The sequence below is a fragment of the Columba livia genome, chromosome 19, assembly GCF_036013475.1.
Source record: "Columba livia isolate bColLiv1 breed racing homer chromosome 19, bColLiv1.pat.W.v2, whole genome shotgun sequence".
NCBI lineage: Eukaryota > Metazoa > Chordata > Aves > Columbiformes > Columbidae > Columba > Columba livia.
Genome location: NC_088620.1, coordinates 5,782,695 through 5,797,690, shown reverse-complemented (window position 1 = coordinate 5,797,690; position 14,996 = coordinate 5,782,695). Strand labels below are relative to the sequence as shown.

Sequence of the window (14,996 nt, the reverse complement as noted above, 5' to 3'; positions counted from 1 at the left end):
CATCACCTCCGCCGTCCTAACTATAAAGCCTGGGTGGGACACACAGCCACAGGTGCCTGTATATAAGGCAGTCTCCTTGCTGACTCAGTGGCCAAGGTTAAATTCTTCACTTTAAGCAGCACAGAGGGCTGTGACCCTGGGAAACCCACACATGATGTGCCATGTGTCACCCCTGCAGAGGAAACCCGCAATGGGAGCAGACTGGACCCACGCGCTTCCCTCCCTGGTTGTGAGCACCGACCAGACAGATAATCCCTTCATGGGCTGCTGCTCTACAATCACAGTGCAGCAAACAATCCAATCCCAGAGCCACAACCAGGCCCAGGGGGATAATTCCCCTCCTACCCCCCTACAAGATGGTGAAATCTACTTGTTTCCATAGAAACAAATCAGTTTGATGCCCACACAGCTCCTGCATCCCTCACTGCTGTGCTGCAGCCCCAAGCTGCTGAGTCGCAGAGATTTTTAGCAAGTGTCCACAGCTGTAGGTCAAGAGTTGGCAGGAGAAACAAGAGGTTCTCCTGGCATACAACCCCACCATCTCACCCAAAGTGTCATTTGCTTCGGTTCATCTCTGCTGTGAGAAAACTGATCAGGAATATCCTTCTCCTCCTCCATTTTGAGGGTTGACTTATCTGCCAGATCCCTCCCTGCTATCTTCCTGCAGATGGGTTAGCCCAGAACACATGAGCATGTACAACACAGAAGGAAAAGGAAAACGGGGGACTCCAACACCTCTAGTGCACTTGCAGGCAAATTCCCTCTTTGTATTTTTGCAGGTAAAATCTGTAAAGGTGTTTTCTTGCTCAGACTCTGCATTTTACTGTGGAGGATTATTTAGAGAGTGGTACAGCCTACAGTGCATTGCCTGATCTCAAAAAGTCACTGCCCATTATAGCAAATGCCGCATTGGCTCTAGGCTGCAGCACTGGGGAAGAGTCCCGAGAGAGCAGAAAACTGCAGCACGGCTGCTGTGCAGCTTCCTCTGGGATCTTTTGGGTAATAGGAAATGAAGTCCTGGATCTTGCTTGCTGCCTTGGGATATTCAAGGTAAAGAATAACACAGCACTGATTCTACATGACAATATCAGGAACCAAAGGGAATAAGCAGCCTGGTGTTATCCTGAATGGATGTGGCAGGAAGGATTATGTATTTGTGGAAAATGCAGTTTTGATTTTGAGAATTACAATCCCAGGACAGAGAAAACAAGGCTTGTTTCACTCATTTTAAAAACCAAACATAACACCAGATCTGGGTAGCAACACCAGGATTCAGGGTAAAGCAACCCCAGCACCGGCTGGGTCCAGAGGCCTCCAGAGCCACAGGTATAACAAATACTGCACTAGGTGATGTATTCTCCACCCCACAAGCTGTAAACCAGATTTGTCTGCTTTGCTGAATTTTCACCATCATAGCATGGAAGTAAGTTTGCCTCTTGCCCCCTTCAAAGCATTTATATCCAGCAAAAAAATGTCATGTAGATTTTATCTCCAGAATCTCCCTGCAGCTGCCAGACAGTCTCCAAGGGGGAGAACTCCAGGCATCGACAACACCCTAGAGCATCAAATTAGTCCAGTCACGATGGCAGTAGTGAAAAACCACAGATTTTTATGGCCATAAAACAAAGCCATGACCCAGCATCTTCACTTGTCTCCTTCTCCAGCCACACTGATCTGTCAAAATACCGCAGTAACACTGCCCTGCTTTGGCACAAACAAATCTACCGACAAATCCTGGCTGTGCCATAACAGAAGGGTTGGAGCCCTGAAAAACATGACCTGTAGAGCACCTGCAACTTGAGCTGGCAGGAAACAAAAGGACAAGCTGTACACTAAAACTCTGGGACAGGAACGACTGATGGGAAAGCACAGCAACAATAACGGCCCAGGACTAACGTGTGCTCAGACCGATGAGCAACATGCTGACCTCGCTATTTCCTACCACCAGTGCCTTAATCTGTCCTAGCTCTCTGAAGTCAGGCTGTGGCTGAGTCTAGACTAAACACAGTCCAGCACTAAAGGCTCTCCTGTGTTCTGCAACACCACCAGACTGCGCAGCAGTAATAATATTCAAGATATTCATCACATGGAGACTCTGGATAAAAAGGGGTTTATCCCCTTTTTTTTGATCTTCTCTCCTTCAGAGAAGGAAGCCAGAAAAACCAGCAGATTCACAGATACCAAACACTCGTGGTAAGTGTAGTCTTAGATATCCTGTGAAAACTCCACCACCTCTGGAGTCCTGGTATTTGTTGCAAGACCCAAGAGAAGAACAAACATAGCTCAAGGCACATTTCATCACTGCAGTATGACACTTCTTCCACTCCCAGACAGTGCTGTGCGCTAGGAAAGGAGACAGTCTCCCAGAGCCTGAATGCTACAAAGGGTACACACAGTTCATTGGAAAATGCAAAATCACTCTGACCCACTAATATGAACCCAAACAGAAGCTGCAGGAGAAAAGGAGGCCATACCTCAAACCATGATGTACTGCTAGTGGCCAGAGAGGGGGTAGTGGCTTTACAAAGTTGAACACATGTACCCTGATAATTTATCTTGGGTCAGCATTAAGAGGCAACGTGTGTTGTGGAAAGAGAGGTTGGCTGCTTCCCTTCCAACAGGCAGGACAGAGCTCTCCCTGTGGTGTAACAGTTACGCTGCACTTGGGCATCCTGACCAAACTGTCCCAGGTGCAGAGTTGTCCTGCAGAGGAAACTTCAGATGCCAATTTTTATCTCCACTCTGCCTGGAGAAGTATGCAGGAACAGTGCCAAGCTCCTTGCTATGCACCTCTGCAGCTTTAGATATAATGAGGATCATCCTGGCTGGAAACACGGTGCAGAGGCACTGCTGCTTGAGCCCTTCAAGAAAAACCAGCATTCTGACTGCTAACACCTCTAGTGCAGAGTCAGACATTCAACTCCACTTCAAAAACCACACAAGACAGTTCGATTTCAGGCTATACCAGAATGAAAGTTGGATCAATAGTCCCAGAAGAAATGAGCTTTTGACCTCCTGGCTGGTTCCAATGTGTCTGCCAGAATCCTTTTGACCAACTAGTGGGGCAGAAATTATCACATCCCACGGTTTCTCTGGTCAAGTTTGGGCAGTGACCATAGGAGGTGACAAAAGGCAGGTTTATATATAGATGCAGATCCACCGAATTTCCAAAGGAGTCCAAGTCTTCATGGAAAACTTCCAGGGCTTAAATTCAAAAAGCAGAGGAGGGTCAAAATTGGTGTTGCCTATTAATAGGCACTCTTATCTATAGCAAGCCTGTGGTGTAGTGATCTGGACAAACAGACCAGAGTTTTCCAGTCTCCCATTCCTTTCCCTATTTTCCACAAGGGTTTATCTAAATTTCTTGCCCTGGTGTTTTCTCCTCATCCCTTCAAACCAATACACCGATTTCTAGTAACATTTGCTTTTGCCTGTCCAGGCGTCCAGCGTGATTTGAACTTTGTCCAAACAGAAGATGGCAAAATATCAAGTGCTAACGCAGCGCCTCGCTTATTCTTTTGCATTAAGTATTCTTTAAATATCATTCTTTCAATAGTCTATACAAATTCATTCAGGAAATGGACCTCTTGCTCTAAGATGAGTTTGGGGTGCTGGGTAGCCTGCAGGCCTGGCATAACAAACACATCTTGCATGACCAGGAATAAACAGAGTAATACCCAGGAACTGGACATCAAATCTAAGTAGCAGAGTCCAGAGGGAAGAATTGTATTGCTGGGGTCTCTGCTGAGACCTGCACTGATGGAGAAGAGGTGACTTGAGTTGCAGCACCGGAGCTGCAGCATCAGCTCCGCAGTGTGACACATGTCACACGCAGTCCCCGGGGGATTCTTTGCGTATCAGCGTGTACCAATCTCCTCCTTACCTCCCTCCGGCTACAGCCCCACTGCGACAGATCTCCTCTCAAGGCCACCACCATGCTCAAGCCATTCCCAGCTATTCATAGAGGAGCTTCTATTAAAAGTAAAAGCACAATCAGCTTAAGAAATAGGCAGAGATTACGCAAGAGATCACAGCAACCAGAAAGAGAGAAAACCCCATGTGTATATTAGAATCAAGGGGCCCCATCCTGACGCAGAGCAGTATAAGTTCACAGTAAACCATAAGCAAGCCAGTGGAGCTAAATATCAGCATAAAAACTGTGAGGGTTAGAGTTTTGTTTTCTACTGGCTTAATTCTGAACTAACAGGTCATCAGGTGTATTCCCCTGCTGACAGAATTACTCCTGCGCTGGCAGGCAGGTGGCAAATGGACAGTTTATTTTCATTATAAGCCCCTGTTCATACAGGTTTAGTTACACAGATGAGGAAGAGCTCTCGGAGCTGAAACAGCCTGTTAATTTGCTGTCTGAGCCCTAAGCCAGGTCCTATAGAACTTGCTCTGCCTTTACGCATGCAAGAGTGGCAGGAAGGCAAAGAGGAGGAACCACACAAAGACATCAAGATTCTTGCCTTTAGGTATCTCTTTCCTTGTTCTAATAAATTTAGCACAGCCTCCCCCGCTCCTGGATCTTCATTCTCAAAAAAAAGGCAAAATAATAGTTTTTCCAAGTGCTCTCCAGGGTAAGTTTGCTCTGCTGTAAAAACACTTGCAGATGTTGAGAACCAGCTATTCGACATCTCTGTGGATTTCTGCCTATTGATGCTTTGAGGAAGGGTCTAAATGCAGCTGAAAAACTACCCCAGAATATGGCTGCAGTTTATGCTCAGCTTTTGTACAGCATTACAGTAACACCGCCTGGCTCTTCAGCCAAAATCCACATCAGTATCAGTTTAATATCTGCCATATCCTCTCCCAGGCATCTCATACACTACACTGGCCACTCTTACAAGACTGTTTCACCACCACAAAATGAGAGTTCTAGTGTAGCAAGTCAGGATTCCAGCAGTTCTCATGTTTGTTATGGCAGTGTTAACTCTTCGCCCCTCAACACAGCTGCGAGAATGCAACCTAAAGCCATAAGGAACAGGAAAGGGAGTGTTAAAGGGGACTGTTGAGGCAATAAATTATTAACATAGTATTTTCACCCCCAGAGACTCAAGTTCAATTCCCATTTCAGTCACCAGTGAGGAACTGGGTTTATTCCAAACCTCATTTTGTATAATTTATTGTTCATTGTGACCGTAATACAAGTATTTTAGCAGAGCTTTAGTTTTAGGACTAAACCCTGATTTTTAGGAAGAGGAGGGTTGACAATGCAGGTCTTACAGAAGTTTTAGGAGTCTTCATACTTGTCTCAAGGAGCACTAATGGAAAAAGCATCTTTTAATGAAAAAATACCCACAAATATCCATCTTAGAAGTGGATGTTTCTGATAAAGCCACACTGCTCTTCTGTTAACTTAATTGCTGTGTCCAGGGCTCTAAGAAAAGCCACACAAGTCACAAGACTTGCAGAAAAGTGGTAAAAGTTGGCAAGTTTGCTTCCAGTCAGCAAGAGGCAGCTTGAGGAGCTTGCATAACATCTGCTTCCAACAGCACATTATGCTGCATGGCAAGAAGCTACTTACCAGGGATTGAAACACCATCTCACTTCCATTTGGTCATGGCTGGGTCTGCCAAAGCTTTGAAAGCATCTAACATGGCAGAGAACAATCAGAGACACTGTTAGATTCCAGACTTGGGGCTCGTTCTTCCTGTACTGTGTCTTGAAGGAAATAAAAGCAGTTATCTATGATATTATAGTCAGCACCAGCCCCGGAGCTGTGACGAGCCTGAAGGTCAGCAACTTAATTGTCCTGTCTGCTCATCTATATAAGAGAGCTTAAGAAAACTACTGAGCTGCTTTACATTCAACTGCTAAAGTATTCATTAATAGGAATTTGAAAACCAAAAAGCTGGACATAAGTACAAAATAGCAACCAATCACCTGGAATAACTGTTTAAATACCTAACATTAGGTTGTGCTCTCAGCTGCCAGTCACAATGCTCTGCAGTAAACACTGAAATGTTGTCTCTCTTCACAGCCGCACCGGTATTTATAGTACTTAGTCCTGAGCAAGACTCCCAATTCTCATGACTAAACTCCTAGTCACTCAGAAATAAGCATGCTGCATGCTTTAGAAGGATCACAGATAAATGTAAATAAAGAGAAACAGCATTTTGCAGCTTTTCAGAACCAGTCCTGCCTGCAGTCCGGCCACCCCCAGGCCCAACCGGCCCTGCTGAGGGTTTAAAGTCACCAGGGATAAAACCCTGGGCTCATTCCTCATGGGGCTGCACTCCCCATCCCTGCTCCAAACGGCTGTGCTCTCAAATTTAACTGCTGCCTGCTCATCTACTGCAGTCTCATCTCCCAATGCTTTCTAAGAATTCGCCGACTCCTCAAATCCAGTATCTGATCCACACCAGCAGCCAAAGGTGTTCGCAACAGTCCCAGCTCTCTGCAGAGCAAACCTAACGACCCGGCAACACGGGGCAGACGAGGCTGCAGAGAAGTTCAAGTTCTTGGCAGACTTGGCTCCACCACCCCTGCAGAGCCTTAATTTGTTATTAGGAAAAACATTTTCCTACTTCATGGTTAACCTTTTCTAGCGTTACTTATTTCAAGTGTCCATTAATGATATACACCTACATGACAGAGGCCAACAGCCTCTCCTTTCTACAGATGGAAGAAAACTGCATAAAAAAATTAGTCACACAATTTAGTTTCAGAGACAGCAGAACTCTGTCTCAAGGATAAACGTGCCCATCTGCCTGTTATTAGAGACAACATTCCTTTACCTTGAGCTTTCACTCTGTCAGGATGTGCAAAACCAGGTCTGAGATCAGGAAAAGACGACTTAAGTGGAATGAGAACTGTCCCACTAGTGAGTTATTTTCCCACCATGCATGACTAGATTTGGGTTTGGACCAGATTTAGTTTTAGCTCTCCTCCCAACCAGCAGTGCTCTGACTCATATGGTTACAGATCTGTGAGTCCAAGAAGGAAAGTATTACACCCAAAGTTTCAGGGGTGGGTTTTTTTTAGCGGCATATCAAGGAAGTAGGTTTACCCTGCATATTACCAGTAAGTTTCCTTTCACAGATGCCACCTCAAAACCAATTTTACATTGGGCATATAGGCTGAACGCCATATGCTTCTAGGTGACTGCCTGCCACCCTCTTCAGTAAATGTTCTGGTTTTACCACTCAAAATTATCTGCCTGAAACAAGAAGCGAAGCGTTGGCTCACAGGGGTGGAGCACACAGGGGTTTGCTCTTGTCTAATAAATTCACTGCTCAAGGCATCATAATAAATTTCACCCCAGTAGCTACAACACAGCAAGAACTGCTTCCTTGATTAACTTACGCTGTCAACTTCTTCCATTTCTCCTAGAAAAGGTTCATCTTAAAGATGCTAAGAAATCCCCACTCGGAATTTTTACTCATACAGACAGGCTCAAACTTGAAGTCCAAAACAGACATCCAGTCATTCACCAGATCAGGAAGGGGATTAGCTTCCTGCCTTAGAATAATATTTTCAGAAGCTGCCTCAGATAAGAGGTGCCTCAGACAGACCCCTGCACCTCCTATTTACATTGAGCAGAGTTCTGCCTGCTCAGAGCATCTGGACAAGTCAGGTTCAAGGACTTGGTATCCCCAGCTATATACTGAACTATGGCTTCTGAAAACAATCGGTAGCCTTTAAAAATAGAAGATTGTCTTTGTTTTGCCTTTGACTGTGTGAAAAGTTGTAAGCATGTGGATTTTTTAAAGACAATAACAGCTGACCACGTTAGCACAGGGGAGTGTTTTTTGGGAGCTTCTGACTTCTTTCCCCTGCTGGTTTTGCAGACCCTTTAGAGCCCTGTATCACAGCACACTGTTTATAGAGCAAACATACAAAAACCCCACAACACTGACCTACGTCAAAGTACAGTAAGGACTAATTGAAGTTCAGGATGCTCTAAGATTTTCAACATGAGGATTATCACAGTAACAAGGAAGAGTCCACACTAGCAAAGGCAGCATCCTCCTGATCTGTCAGGTGATGGATCCCAGCAATGACAAGACAACCTGTCATTTTCACACACCAGTAGGTCCAAGCAATCCCCAACTGAGCATCAGCTTCCCAAGTGGATGCACGGCTGGTTTCCCTTCCCTGGGTAAATGTGTCAGGATCTGAGACAACGCCATAAGGATCTCTCTTCCTTGTAAATACAAGGCTAGCGGGCAGCTACCAGAGGTACAAGACCATCTCTAAAGAGTTAAGCTGAATTAAGTCAGATAGCAAGATAATATTAAGCCAGATAGCAAGATCTGCAGAGAACATCTAACTGCTGCAGGAACTAGAAGAGATAATAGATTCGCATTTATTTAAGCCAACCCCTGTAACATTAAAATAGTCAGAGGACAGACACTGCTGCTGCATCTACAAACACTGACAGTCCTGCTTTTTTTTTTTCCTTACAGCCATCCATTTCACATTACATTTTAATTATGTATCTCCTCCTACTGTTCCTCCGCACCACAACCGTTTTCCAAGAACTGTACAGATTTCTCTTCAGTTAAACTATTTTATCTTGTGGTCTACTGTAGCACATTGTCCATTTCCCCCAGTGCTCTCTATTTTCTTCCTTCCCCAATTAACATGAGATGAAAACGTATTTTCTTCACTGAAGACCAAAGGCTTGTTGCCATTTGAAGAACTATTATTTGACCATGATTTATTTCTCTAAACAGCAGAATCCTACTCCCCGCTCTTGCACCATCCTCTGCAACCCTGAATAATTCAGCTCCCAGGCAATGCCTATGTATTTAACCTGCAAATACCCAACAGCATTTGGTCAGCTCACAGATGTATTTATCATGCAACAATTAAGGACCCGTGACTTCCAATTACTCTCTGCATGTAAATGTATTTAAAACCACAAGGAAAAATAATATATATATTTAAGGACCCCTTTTGTGGCAAGAGTAGAACAAGTGAGTGAGTGCATCTTCTTTAAATTTCAATCTGCCACTACAGTACTGCACTGATGCTTAGCATTATCCATGACAGCAGACATTCTCAATCTATACATAATATATTATATTTTAGAAGTTATTTTCAGAAGATTTAAGCTCTCAGTTCTTCTCATGGCACTCAGGCCCACAAAGCAGGTACGATACTGTGTGTGATGCTACTACAGCAGAAGCCTGAGTAACTTAAAAGCACAAGACTGTTAACCAAACAATTTTCCTGCAGTATTCTGAACAGGCCAAGTATCTGCATCTCCGTCTGCATCCCTATAGGATCTTTCACTTCTAGACAGTTAAATGCTGCTGTTGTCTCTGAAGGTATTTTTCTGGGGAAGCTTCACAACAAAGCAAAGGATGCATTATCAAAGGAATTCCCTCATCATATCTTGGGGGTGTAAGCATTAACCTGTAAATGGCTCAGGAAGGTTCAGATATGAAGATACTAAGTTGTTCCTCAAAGTTATACCAGGAGCCAAACTAAATCCCGTGGCTTTCGGAATCTAGATTTGCACTTTCAGTATGTGACATTGCAAGGAAGAGATGCGGTTGCAGCATGTGCTGCCTGGCCCTTGCCTGGGTTTGTCAAGGCAATGACCATAGCACAAGTACCGGGCTTAACAGGTACTTATCCTTGCCACAGGCAATGCAAGGATGCACTTTCCCTGCTCTTTTAGCCATGCTGAAATTGCAGTTTGCTAGGATGGGCAATGTCAGCCCAACACAGCTGAGTTCAGGTCCATGACTGCCTCCAACTTCCCACCAGGCAACATAAAACCATCAGCTAACCCACTATATACCCTCAGAGCCTGATGACATAATGCTGAGGATCTCTGATTTGGGACACAAAAGCTCCCAAGAGAGGATGCTTTTAGGGCTAATGCTCATGTAAACCCCACTTCACTTCCCACAGCTTCAGCACAGCTTAGCTCCCTTGATCACAAACAAGATGGTTTCACCGCCATTCAAGTCCTTCCACCGCCTGTTCCCAGCCCTTAGTCATCCCCTTCTCAGCAGCCCCCTTAAACCATCTGTTCTCCAGGAGGCAGAGGTGCCTTGTTTTCTCCACGCAGAGCGACGCAGCTGCCCCGGCAGGGCTGAGCAGCTCGATGCCTCCGATCCAACAAGAACAAGGCAGACACACTGATGCCAAGCCCATCTGAGCCAAGCCCAGTGCTTTCAGTTTTTCTTGTTTGTAAAGCAGAGACAACAGGAATAGTCCCATAACTCCAAAGATTTGTGTAACAGTGCTCTGAGATCTTCGGATTAAAAAAAAAAAAACACACACTTATATTTCTTATTTTCACATGGCAAAGTAAGAGTGGCACAAACACAAATAACCCTACAAACAGCTTTATGGGCTGTCTTGTACATCCCCCTTCTTGGTCCTTGGGCTCTCTCAAGTCAAATTGGCACACACCACATGCTTTGTTTTTTTATCAGACCAGTTTTGCTGGTACTGATCCCTGCTCCAAGATCTTCTAATTTAAGAAAGGTGGCAGTAGGGAAATAACACCACTGTAAGAATGGACAAAATAACCCCCAAGATCCCTTCCAACCTGTGTTGTCCTATGAGCCTATAACCACACCAACAGAAAATGCCAGCAGCCAACCCAAAGAACCTTCCTTCCAGTTCTGGGGCCCAGAATAAACAAGTCTATGAAGAGATGTACCACCTGTCTGGCTTCTACATGGCTTCTCATCTCTTCCATGATTTTAACACCATCAGCCAGTCTCCTAGTCACCATGCTGAGTCTCCGGCAGCAAAAGCACACATAGCAGCCACATCGACATCTGGTATTATAAACACAGGCTCTGCACTGTTGGATAATCTGTTAACAGCAGAGCAAGTGACAGTGGAAGAGTAATCAGTAGCACCTAGCAAGCCATCGCATTCAGGAGGAAAAAAAGGAAATATTTGTTTGGGAAGAGATGTAACTAAACATTGACTGCAGCCAGCATCACGCCTCTGTGCCTGGAGGTTTCCAGCACACTGCTTCTTCTTATGCCTATTCAGACAAGAAAACAGCCCCATCACAATTACATTGAGGAGCCATGCTTACTCTCAATACTATTTCCAGAGCTTCTTATCATGGTTTCCAATACCAACACACAAAAAAACAGACTATACATTACAGCAGGGCCTCAACATTATTTTAACAGGACTGCGTTTTGCAGCATATACACACACATTCTGTGTTAAGACGTCTCATGTTACCAGTCTCTGAACTAGCCAGCACTCAAGGGTATCAGATAGAGAAAGACCTCTTCCCTTTGACGTATTTTCCATTTCCACTCCAATTATTTCCACTAAATGCTTTTCTACAGACAGGTCTCTCAGCTTCTGCTCAGGGGACCCTTCATTATTTCATTTTCTAAAAGCCACAGCACTATAACTTGCTGCTAGAGAGACAACTGATGGGACACAGTGAGGTCACAAGTTCTCCTGGGACAGGAGTCAAAGAGAGACAGAAAATTTAATTCATTTGCTCTCCACCAGGCAGATGAAAATCCCCAGTTCTCAATTGATGCCAGTGGAGATGCACCAATGATTAATATATCTCCTTCTGTTTGCTCAGTCTAAAGGAGAGGGGCAATGTACCCCAATACACTGACTATCCCTTGGCAAACCCTCCTCTGCCCTGGCAGCCATACATTACATATTACACCACTGCAGCACTGACTGCATAGATCCGCTAAAAAGGATTTATGAGGTTAGGCTCCCAGTACTTAGAAAGCATGAAAACAGCAGAGCCAACAGGTGAACCTGTTTTGTTCACATATTTCAGGAGATCTAGTTTTCCTTTCTACTTAGAAAGCTAGAGCACAGCAAGTTCTTCACTTTGGTGGTAGGAATCATTATTTTTGTGTGTGTCTATGGACAACCAAGCGGATCCTGGTCTACGATCTGAGGTTCAGTAAAATGTGTTCCTGCAATGTCCTGTCCTTGGCACGATTCCTGGCATCCCTGGGGGATACTGCACGGAGTGTTGGAAGTTAGCTAGAAGATATGCCAAACTCTTTGAATATTTATCTGTAGCAAAGAAAAAAATACTAGTCTTATTCCAGCCATGCTTTCTGTGCACCAGATCCAACCCCTGTGCTTCCTTCCCAGCACACACAGCACACCCCGCATTCGCTGCTCAAGGCTGCCCTTGCACAAGCCCACTATTTGGGGCTACTCGCAGCTAAACAAGCAATTCATACACACTGCAGACCCCTCCAACAGTAGAAAAGCTTTATAAGTCATCCGGCAACAAACAGCTTAATAGAAAGAGTGGGGGTGGGGGAACAACACCCAATAGATGCCACAAATGCAGTTTGCTGAAAGGAAAAAAAGCCCACACAAGCATCTGACCAGGTATCACAGCAGTCTCTGCATTTAAGACAAGTCACCAGCAACTTGCACACCCCTCATAGCACAAAAAAAAAATACCTTGATAACCAAAACCTGTGTATAATTGAATACAATTAATTAACGAGGTCATAAACAAGCTGAGGAACGAGCACCCCCCGTCCCCAGGTGTGTCTACACTGGAGCAGATAACCAGGCAGCACGGTCTGCTGTTTGCTCAGGTTGCAGATGATGAATGCGAAGGTCACATGAAGGGAAGGCATCAGTATATTGCCTGTCACAAAATGGTAGCACCCGGGGATTTGAGCATATAGGAGAGAGATAACCCCGTCCTTCCCATAGCCCCGCAGCTCCTGACATGGCACCCGCTATGGAGGACAGTGAGACAGGGCTGGGGGATGGGGACAGAGGAGATTAAACTTAAACACCTCCCCGCACCCCCCCTCCTTTCCCAGCGACAACATCCATCTCTTGGAGTCCCGCGGGGGGAACACCGCACCGAGAAGGGAGATGAAGGGGCTGGTCCCCGGTGACATTTCAGCCTCCCCATTATGTAACAGCCGGGACGCACCGGACCCGAAGGTGCGGCAAAGGCGGGGACCCAGCTGCGGATTGCCCCCCCGAGGCGAGGAGACCTCCCCCGCGCCTCCCTGCCCTGCACCGCAGCGCCCGAGCGTCCTGCAGCGCTGCCCGGGCACCGCACATGCGGCCGCCCGCTCTGCTGGGGAGCTGCACCGCCCGGGCACCGCGCTTGTCCGCGCATCCAGCAGCTCTGTCCCTGCACCGCGCTTGTCCGCGCATCCAGCAGCTCTGTCCCTGCACCCAGCAGCTGTGCCCATGCACTGCACTGCCTATGTACCGCACTGCCCGCGCATCCAACAGCGCTGCCCATGCAGCAGCCGTACCCGCGCATTAACCGCTCTACCCCGCACCCCCCGGCGCACCCCCTCTTACCTCCCGACAAAATTCTCCAGCACCGAGCTCTTGCCGGCGCTCTGCCCCCCCACCACGGCGATCTGCGGCAGGTCGAGGTTGGCGTTCTGCCCGATGGCGGCGAAGGCGTCCTGCAGCCGGTTGACCAGCGGGATGAGATCCTCCATCCCGCGGTTCCCCATGGCTGCGGCGCGGCTGCGGCTCCTCGAACAGGCGAGCTCAGGCGACCGCTCCCCGCGCCCTCAGCGGCGGCTGACCCGGCTCTCGCCGCCCCGGCCGGTGGGCACCAGCCCGCACCCCTCGACCCGCTCGGTGCCGCTGGCTCCCGCCCGGGCTCCGCTCTCCTCAGCCCGCCCGCCGCGCCTGCACACGGCCGCCCGCCGCCGCCAGGGGGCTTTAAGGGCGCCAGTGCCGCGTTACATCCTGGGAGATGTAGTCCGGGCAGGGGGCGCTGAGGGGAGGGTCTCCCAGCGGCAAAACCCTCACACACCCGGGAATGGTGGCGGGGTCTGCGTCCGGAGAAGATGGGAATGGGTCAACTCGCTGCCCTGAAACCAGAGGAGCACAGGCTGTGCCCCGGCCCCGGGGGGCTGCATGTGGTGCCATGGCCGTTGTGTTGACACACCGGTGTGTAGGTGTGCAGCCCGGTCAGCAAGTGCCAGGGTTCAGTCAGGTGGCGCACCTGCCTGGTTCACAGAATCACAGACTGGTTGGGTTGAAGATCATCTGAAGATCATCCAGTCCAACCCACCTAACGCAGGGTCGCCAGAGCAGATCACACAGGGTTGGTCCAGGCGGGTTTGAATGTCTCCAGAGAAGGAGACTCCACACCTGCTCTGGGCAGCCTGGGCCAGGGCTCCACCACCCTCGAAGTAAAGAAGTTTCTCCTCATACTCAGATGGAACCTCCTGTGCTTCAGTCTGTGCCCGTTGCCCCTCATCCTGTTGTTGGGCACCACTGAAGAGGGCCTGGAAAGCAAATGGTTCAGTTGCTACACCTGCCCATGAGCCTGTACAGCTTGGTCACCATCCTGCAGGGCTCAGTCACTATACGTGTGCAGTGCAGCCAACGTACAGGTACAACTTGGTCAATGTACCCATATGTTTTGGTTACTGCACCCACACAGTTTGGTCTTTACACCCATACAGTTCAGTCGATAGGCCTGTGCAGTTTGATGGTGGTACCTGTATGGGTGGTTGACACACCTGTATGGGAGGGCTTTGTGCTTGCGGAATTGCCACAATACAATAAAAACTGATATGATTGAACTGGAGGCTGGTACAAACACTATTGTGCTTCTGCTGCTTCATCTTCATTCAAACATGGATGAAAAACACATCAATTTCTGTTTATGGCTGCAAATCTGTTGATGTTGTTGCTATATTTGTTTCACAGAAACACACAAAAGTACTTCATTTTATGCCCTTAGATTTTGTTTCTAAAAATCATTTGTGTACAATAAAGAGGAAATGCTTTGATTTTGGGATTTTAAAAGGGCTGGGGTTTTAATAAGGATATAAGGTGAGGCCATATTTGGTTTGAAAGTATAGCAGTGAAAAGAAGTGTTCAGAAAAGAAGCCGAGGGCTAGCGGTGACTCAGGAGGATGGAGAACGCTGCATTTCAAACACCTCTCAGTTCATGCTACCCAGTCCTCTTGTTCACAGCTCAGACAGAGCTGGGGGCGGTGGGAGAAAGGAGAAACAAAAAACTGCAACAGATTCTGAGCTGTATGTTTTGTTTTTAAACAGCA

The 14,996-nt window shown here is 47.0% G+C and overlaps 1 protein-coding gene across 21 annotated transcripts in view; it reads right to left on the bottom strand.

Annotated features, from left to right (window-relative positions):
• DNM1 (dynamin 1) overlaps positions 1 to 13,626 on the bottom strand; it is a 62,392-nt gene extending 48,766 nt beyond the window's left edge. For all 21 annotated transcript variants that reach the window (XR_010467191.1, XR_010467190.1, XR_010467192.1 and 18 more), the window contains exon 1: positions 13,267 to 13,626. Coding sequence is in view for 13 of the 21 variants with exons in the window: in XM_065035898.1 (XP_064891970.1) it covers positions 13,267 to 13,427 (161 nt within the window). In the remaining 8 variants the exon portion in view is untranslated. The remainder of the gene's footprint in view (positions 1 to 13,266) is intronic.
• Positions 13,627 to 14,996: the final 1,370 nt, after the last annotated feature.